Genomic DNA, 9,168 nt, shown 5'->3' with positions numbered 1-9,168 from the left:
CTTGGTGTGAGGTGTTAGGTCTCTGGGACTGAAAACCTGACTTTTAGAAAGGCCCCACCCTTTGGTTTTTTTTCTCTAAGGTTTGTTCCTCTGTCTCCCTAAGTCTCTGTTCCCACGATTGGGCTGAGCAGGCTGTACCTAGAGTCTAACATTGTAACTGCTTCCCCGGCTAGGCTAGCCCAAGGTTTCCGTCTCCCCAAGTCTCTGTTCCCATGGACAGGCTGTATCTGGAGTGGAACACTGTGACAGTCTTCCTAGGCTAGGCCAGGCCAGAGGCCAATCTTAACCCTGTAAAAGAAGACACCCAACTGCCTCTCGGCGCTCATGCCATTTTTCAGCTCAGCCCAGCAGGTCCGCTTGCCACTTGCTAATAAAATCTTTTCTTCCTTTACCTGGCTAGCGTGTCCTTCCTCAGCAACCTTACATGAGGAAATGACTTGGGACAAGAGTGTCACTAACTGCACCCAGCATGCCATCTCCACAGTGACCAGGTCTGTGTCCGGAGGAGGAAGGGCCCCGCACTGAGGACACCAAGGCGGAAGAGGAGGGAGGGGTGTCTGAGCAGGGTCAGGTGCTCCCAGCAGCACATGAGAGAAAATAGTACTTTCTCCAGGGGTTGACTTATCCTTGTAAATATCGGAGAGCACATGTCCAAGAACATGTCCCTTACACTAAGTGCGGTGGTGAGAAGTTGTCTTTTCAGTCCTGGATAGTACACAGCCATTTATTCAGTTCTCTTCGCTCAAAAGCACACACCCACATTTTACTATGAATGAAAGGTATTGATCCCTATCATTTACAAAATCACATAATGCATTGTGACATCTAAATGTTTAATTCATAAGGTCTACAATACATTAAGTTGAACTTACAGAAATAAAAAGTAAAACATTTGGAACTGATCTGAGAATACAGGACATATCTATAGGAAACAAAATATAAGCACAAAAATCAACAAATTAGTGATGACAATCATTACTATTTAAAACCTAGTAATTCTAATTAGGTTAATTACATCATAGAATGTTCCTTATTTTTCTGCTATGACTTCATATAATATTTGTATTAAGCAGCAAGTTCCTAGGTCTAACCACCACATAATTTTCTGTTCATGTTTCTCTGCAGTGGGGGGTTATTCATTACTACCCAGGGTGGACTGGAGACCTGGCAGTGGCCGGACTCATCACAGGACAGACACTCAGGACACCCTGATCACCATTAGGTGGAACTGAAGGGGCAAAAAATGGGCGCAGTGGCTCCTCAGCAGAAACTCCCGTGAATGTAAAGATGTGAGAACCATCTTCAGAGTTGAAAAAGGAAACGTTTCCCATGCCCATATCCAGGAAAATCCCCACTCGCTGGAACCTAAAGTCATCACAGAGGGCAGCTGGAGGCATTGAACTGGCAGAGTAGTAGCCTCCAGCCCTCGCACTCACAGTCCAGAATCCCAGCTCTGTGGTCAGTCGGATCCGTCCTTGTCGGGGAGCAGATTCTCTGCAAACTCCCAGGTCCCATTCTATGCTTGTTCCCACGTCCACCTCCCAGTAATGGCGGCCAGAGGAGAAGCGAGGGGAGCCCAGGACACAGACTGCACAGTCGAACCTCTGGGCAAGCGATGGCCGATTCTGTCTGTCCCACCCACATCGGACGCTCCTGAGGTCATCAGAAATGAGGAGGAAGTTGTTAGCTGTGTCAACATCCAAGGTCACATCCACTGGGAAAAGAAAAAGCAGCAGCTCAGCCAATGGACAGGATGTAGCCCATTCTTCTGGTCTACTGCAAAGTCCCAAACATCTCACTGGCTTTAGTTTCTTTAATTCTGCTCTTTCCCCAAATCAGAACTTTTCAAGAAGCAACTTCCCCAACCTCTCCACCTAACTCAAATGATCATAGGTGTGCTTTGTAGCAATATATGACTCATTCACATTGGAATTTTCTTTTCTTTTTTCTTTCTTTCTTTTTTTTTTACATTATAGAACATGTTTACTTAACTGAACTTGTCTCTCAATTACAGTGGAGGGTCTCTGAAGGCTGACACTGTAACCCACACTGATTAATGAAAAAAAAAGGCAATTCAGTCAATGCATGTTAGCAATATTAAAATGCCTTTCTGCTTCCCCATTTTACTATTTCAGTTCAAATAGTGTTTAGGGCATATTTCCATGGTTGTAAACAAGTCGATTTTGTTTGCAGTTCTGACAGAAGATGGGATATCTCTGCAGATGACGATATAATTGTAAAGGGACCATTTTTAGACATTAGGAGAAGTCCACCAACAGCTGAAGGAAGGAGACCTAGGTTAAAGATATTTTCCATACTACATGAGAGATGAGGTCTTGAGCATAACACCGGTGATGGGCTCATATTTCAGAGATAACAGAAAGGCGTTGAAAAGTTATTAGTCACATTGGCTTATTTCAGAGAATAAAGGCAGCAGATAAAATAGATGAGCATTTTAAGGTATTGGGTATGTACTCAAAATGTGAAGTCAACAATTTTAATGGAGGAAGAAGAATGTGATGTGGTCTAGAAAAGATTAATTATCTGAAGTGTTTAGTAAAAAAATTTATAGAAAAACATAACCTTCAAGTCAAAAGATGGATGTGATCACCAATGTAGATTTTACAGATTAAAGTAACACATCAGGTGATGGATCTGTTTGATGGTGAATTAGTGGGTGAAATAAACTGAGTGAACATTTACAAGAAAGAAGGAAGATTGTTCCAAAGACGACTAGGACAGAGTGAATCTTTGAATCTAGAATCTTCTCATACTTCATGAAGAGTGTCAGTTATAGGTCAGTAGATGAGCAGAAATCACGTGTGTGTGTCAGAGAAGACACGGTGCAGAAGCCAACAGTGTCAGGGACATCACAGGAACCCACCTTCATTTCAAAGTGTAATTCCTTGCCCAGGCTGGCCACAATTTGTTCATTTAAATGTCCCTTCCCTCCAGAGTTATGGAGTCTGATAGTATTTTCTGTAGCCAGGGCCACTATTGAAGCCCATGGTCCACAGACGAGGAGACCAAAGTCTGCGACTCGCCCTACACCCCCAGGAACAACCACTGTGGGAGCTCAAGCCAAACTCTCCCAACCCTGGGATAAGGTCATTTTGTGCAATGGGTGTTAACAGTCGCTGCACACTAGAATTACTCAGTGGATTTTAACATTAGACACCTGGGCATCTCAGCCAGAGGGAAATTCAGATTCAGTTGCTCTAAGTTTTTGCTACTGTAAGCCTGGTACCCTAGCCAGCAAGATCAGCAATCCTGAACTCTCCCAGTTCAGAATCTGCATTCTAACAAGATCTCCAGATAATTTCAGCACATTAATTTGTGAGAATCCCTCACCTAAGCCATGACATAGACAGCATTATCTTTTGTTAGTTTGTTTGTTTTTTGTCTTTTTTTGTGAACGGCACTCAGCCAGTGAGTGCACTGGCCATTCCCATATAGGATCCGAACCCGCGGCGGGAGCGTCGCCGCGCTCCCAGCGCTGCACTCTCCCGAGTGCGCCACGGGTTCGGCCCAGCATTATCTTTTGTTAAAGGTCACCAGGTGACTCTATTGTATTGTCAGCGCTGAGAACAACTGATGCTGAGGAGCACAACAATCTTAGGTGCCAGACATCAGCTGATCCCCATAGGGAATGGAGGGCCAATTGCACAGATGACTTTCCCTGATCCTGTAGTGGGAAGGGGGCAGGGCATACAGGTCCCTTACCTTGGAACTTCCGCATCCGTGGGTTCATCTGCAGAACTGCTCTCAGTTGGGGCTCCAGCTCCTTGATACTGGACACCAGCTTCCCCAGCTGCCGATTGGGGCTGATGTCATTCTTCTGAGAGACAATAGGGCAGAAGAAGCAAAAGAAATCCTCTCCATGGAGCTCCTTCTGCAATAAATTGATGCAGTTGAGGCAGAAGCTGCATCCACATTTCAGGTGCATTGGTCTTTCAAGATATGCTGGGCAGATGGGACATCTGCTTGCTTCTTGTAAGGATTCAGCCATGTCCACTGCCAGGGAGAAAATGTACATGGGAAGAGAATTTCCATGAGTTGAATGACTATTAGTTGTGACAAATGACAACCTTTACATGCATAGGGTGATGGAGTTCCAATTTCATCATCATTAGAACAAGATCATGAGAGTGCATATACTAAATCCCATGCTCCTTGCCTTCAGGGATTTGAAGTTCTATTTGGAAAGAAATCACAAATTGTCATTGTGCTTTGAACTGAGGTGGAGGAAGCGTCCACATTCATTGTGACCCTCCAACTGAGCCAACATATGTGATGTGAAAGTTTTAGTTTAGCCATTCTCAGGCTTACCAGAAAGATGCATTAGCTTAACATCTCTCTTCAGGTCGCCAGTATTCCTGAATAAAGTTGACTTCAATTTGACCAACATTTGGCTTTTGAGTGGTTTGATTTTGAAAAGAGGCAGGCAGCCGGACTTGTGACTGGTAACAAATTTCGGCGAGCCAAGCCGGGAACTGAATGCCCTGGGGTAACAAATTTTGGCTGGACATGTTCCATGGCAACATTGATGTGAGAATCAGCAAAGGTGGTAGCATTTCACCACCTCCGAGAGTAAACCGAGCAACAGATTACCTTATGATAATAAGAAATGCATCCTTTCTGCAGCCTTGGGACTGAATTCTAAATTCGTTGCCTACCACTCCTGGACTGGAGGGGGATCCAGTGTGTTATTTTCAAACACTGAGTCAGCACTGAGACAACATTTGTTGAATCCATTAATTACTAAATTCCTGTCATTCCTCTATGGCACAACTGCCATTTCTAAACATCTGAGAAGGAAAATCAGAATAGACAGGGCAAACTCACCTCTTCTGAGCTGGAAACTCCTCTGTCCCCCAGCTGTTTCCTCCAGTCGCTCAGGTCTTGTGGGGAAAGGCACATGCTCCAGCCTTTTACTGGCCAGATTCCCTCCACTCTGTCTAGCCACACCCTGCCCCACCTCAGTAACCTAATCTGATTTTGATTTAATTATGTCAGGGAAGGAGATTTTTAATATTGGTGATATATCTCCAGTTAACAATAATCTTAGTAAAGTCTTCAATCCTGGCGGTATATCGTTTTTTAATATAAAGATGAGATTAAATTATCATCCCTTTATATTAGATTAGAGCTAACATATTAATTTCACAAGCTTATTTTAGAGATTTTCCATCATTTGTGAGTAGCAATGGTTCAGCTGATGTATATTACACAATTAAAGCTTTGTTTATAATTGTAAGTAGATTATTTAGCATGATTTCATTTGCAATTTTATAAAATGGCATAAATTAATATACATCAGAATCAAAGATATTCAGTGCATGCATCTCATTGAGGGAATATTAGATAGTCTTTATTTGCTCCAACGTGTTTATCTCTGGTTCTGAACATTCTTGATAATTCATAAGAATAATTTAAATTGTGAAAAATGACCATTAAATTCTACATGGGTTCTAGGCACTTGGGAAATTTTGTGATACAAGCCAGAGGAGAACAGGGAACATTCTTGTGGTGCTTGCGTTCTCAAATAGAAATTGTTAATGGTGAAGTAAATTGCACTTTTTTTTCATTTGAACCAATCCTGAGTATTTTCTTTTTAATCCTGTGTGTGCCCTGGTAACTTTGCAACCTTGTTTTCAAATTTCAAGCAATTTGAATATAATCTTGCTGTTTTTCCCAACTAAAAATGTGTCATATATTTATTGTTTATCACAAAATAACTGAATTTCTCTCTTTTGCATATCTTGTTTTAAACAACCTAATTTTTGTCTTCCTTAAGTATGATTCCTCATGGCATTAGATGACTCAGAGAGTCTTGAGCAAAAGGAATGATGATTAAGCAGAGTTCATGGAAAAGGCTAGGAAAATTCAAGTGATTAAATTAATTTGCACTTAATTTATAATATAACAGCTTTATTTTGAAATTTCAATTAACTTGAATATAATCTTACCATTTCTCACACCTAAAAAGGTATGACATATTAAATAATCTTATTTCTTTATAACCTATATATTTCTTAAAAGACCTAATTCTGGTCCTATTCAGATAAGATCTGTAATGAAATTTCATGACTCGTAGGGAGTCAGTGTAGAAGTAAGGGGAATAAAGACTCTGGAAGTGAGTATAGAAAGCCAGATTAGATTTTAGTGATTGGCTTAAATTATGTTTCATTTATAAAGTGATCATTTGGAGTTTACTTTTCACTGGATTGCCTGATTATTCCAGATCCCAATGTAGAGACAGAGTCCAGCCCTCATGTGTTCTCTAATGAAGAAAAACTGAAAAAGACACAAGTCTAACTAAAAAATTGTGAGCAATATTGTGTTAGATGGGTGTTTGATTTCTCACAAAAGAATAAAAGACGGAAGGAATAATTTATCTTGAGCTATAAAGAAAAGCTCATATAAGAAGCAACCACTGAGTCGGGCTTTGAGGTTTAGCGGAATTTTGTCAGCCAAACAGGCTCATTTCTGGGCAGAAAGGAGGGCACATGCATGTCCCAGGAGACATGAAACACTGAGGCTGTTTATTAATCTCGTAAATCTGCATTGTAGGGAATTCGAGAACCTGATGACCACGTTAATGGGAAAATGCACAAGATTCTCACTAGGTGTCAAGGACCCAGTATTGTGTAACCTGCAGTGTGATGTCAGTATTCATCAACAGCATTCCCAGCAGTAGGGTGATGAGAATGTGGTTTTGCAGAGAGGATGGGAGGTGCTCCCAGGATTAAGATAACCATGGTTTGGGGAAAATAACAGAGGGCAAGGAGCTGACACGTTAGAGAAATGATGGGGTGGAGCTGGCAGCTGCCGTGTGCCTGCAATAAATCCACAAAGCAGAAGGTGCAGGGAGAGGACAGCCCCACCTGAGGGTCCTGGCCAGGCGGCAGCTTAACTGAGAGCAGGGCAGACTCCAGCTATGGAATGAAAGGGTGGAACTTTCCGAGAATTGGTTCAGGACACACAGGATTTGTGGTGAATGTCCACGATTCTACAGCACCCAGTGAGGGTTGATGCAGTTCCAGGGGTGAGGCGGTCAGATCTCACCAGCTCAGAGCCAGAGGTAGCCACCTCTGTGGCTGGACTGTAATGTGGGCATCAGAAACAAGAGGCATGGAGCAGCGGATGTGCTGAGCTTTTAGATGTTGGTTACTACTTTACCCAACTAATTTGGTAAGTTATGGGAATATTGGTGAAATCTTCACATATCATTCTCTATGGACAGCACTGACTGTAACAAAGCCCAGAATTGGTCTTTCTGAACCTTTTTTATTACACACATATTAATAAGAAACAAAATTTCCAAGGGCCAGAGCCAGCTTGAAATTGATTAGAGTGTGGTGTTGATAACACAAAGGTCACAGGTTCGGATCCATGTACCAAACAGCCACCTAAAGAAAAAAAAAAAAAAGGTTAAGAAACAAAATTTCCAAATTGTGTTACACTTTTACACAATATTGAACTTCAAGCTAAAAAGATTACATTTTCAGATATTTTTTGTTTGAGAGTTTGCAAATCCCACTGTGCACTGCTTTTGTCCAGTGTTTATTAATGATGGCTTTATCTCTAGGAGGATGTTTAGACCCCTTTGTAATTTGAATGGTTTGTTCCTAAGATCCTGCAAAGCTTTTAGTTTGTTAGTGACACTTGTAGACACTTTAGCATTTGGCTAATAAGTAGTAATGATAAAACTTGCAGCAATCCCTGTGCCGATGTTCACGAGGGGACCAGGTGCTCCCACGTGCTGATGCGGGTCTAGTCTCTGTTCTACTTTCTGAAACACCCACCACGGGGCAAGGACTAATACGACACCATCACTGCTCAGTTCACTAAACATTTACATCTCTTGAGACCTAACTTGACTTCCTGCTCCTTAGCAGATTATTTGAAATTACAGCCATTTCAATTCCTGGGTACATAAGCAGCCAATGTTTTTAGGAGCCTCCGTGGGTCGACACTACCCTTCTGCCTCAAAACCTTTAAGCCTGATTGACCTTGAGAAAACCCACTGCACCAATCCCGGATGAGTTGTTCCTTTCTACAGGTATATTTCTCTAAGTCCCAAGACAGATCATTTCTCCATCTTGTTCTCCCGGGACCAATTACTAAAGACTTCTAAAAGAACCAGTTATCAATTTACTTATATTCCTGATGTCTTCACCTTATCCTAAGAGACACTGCTCTTGAGAGGTGGGACTAGATGTAGACACGAAATACATGGCTTCTGGCAAAAAAAAAAAAAAAAAAAAGTAAATAATCATGATTTAATATGATTTGAAATCAATATGGTTCCTTCCATATGTTCTACTATTTGGTCATCTAATATTTTAATCATATTAGAATTTTATACAAATATCGTACAAAATATTTTGATCTTCCTATCTCAGATGTAGAGATCATAATTGTTGTTATGTAAATGATATCTGTTCATTTTCAAATGTTTGAAAACTTGAGATAAGCAAATGAAAGAAGATATAAAACAATAAAATGAAGACAATAAAGAGAAACAGTGGGTACATTTGACTTTGAGATACATCCTTCCAACATATGATAAATGGTGTATGCTGTACATTGTAGAGTGTATTAAAAATACACTGTGTTAAAAGTTGCAAACAGAATTGAAATGGGTAGACTCTATTAGGATTAACAAGGAATGAAAGATGTGTGAAAAAAGCTTATGAATTGTAAGTATTATGTGGTTGTGAGTTTTATCCTTGGATAAAACAAACAGCATGTGATTTATTGGTACTTTAGATGCCTTTATTTCTGTTGCACGTTCTGATAAAAAAAAATTCTTTAAAAATAAGTGTTAATGTCTAGCCTCAAGGTGGTCTTGGGGCATTTCTGGTTTTGTTAATGAGCTTCTGAAAATACATATTTGAAATCGCAGAGAAGAAATTTTGAAGAAATGAGTGAAGTTTTAAAAAATGTTTCTGAGAGTTTTATTAACTTTTCTTGATCTAAATATGAGACCATTTTTATTCCTGTGTCAGAAACTGGATCTGTGACCAAATTTCACATGGGTAGATGTTCACCCCTTATTGTGTGATTAAAAGACCTCATGAGAAATCCCCAATTCTCTTCTTACACAGGCCTAATAGGTACAGTCTAAGACAGGGTCTCTCAACTTCAGCACTATTAACATTT

At 40.8% G+C, this 9,168-nt stretch overlaps 1 protein-coding gene across 1 annotated transcript; it reads right to left on the bottom strand.

Moving 5' to 3' along the window:
• Window positions 1-1,142: 1,142 nt before the first annotated feature.
• Window positions 1,143-4,096, bottom strand: LOC134370741 (ret finger protein-like 3). The gene is given in 2 exon segments (XM_063087738.1): window positions 1,143-1,714; window positions 3,724-4,096. Coding segments are annotated over 2 exon segments (945 nt in total).
• Between the last annotated feature and the right edge of the window lie 5,072 nt (window positions 4,097-9,168).

This window comes from Cynocephalus volans, chromosome 2, assembly GCF_027409185.1.
Source record: "Cynocephalus volans isolate mCynVol1 chromosome 2, mCynVol1.pri, whole genome shotgun sequence".
NCBI classification, from domain to species: domain Eukaryota; kingdom Metazoa; phylum Chordata; class Mammalia; order Dermoptera; family Cynocephalidae; genus Cynocephalus; species Cynocephalus volans.
This window is presented reverse-complemented; position numbering and strand designations above follow the sequence as displayed.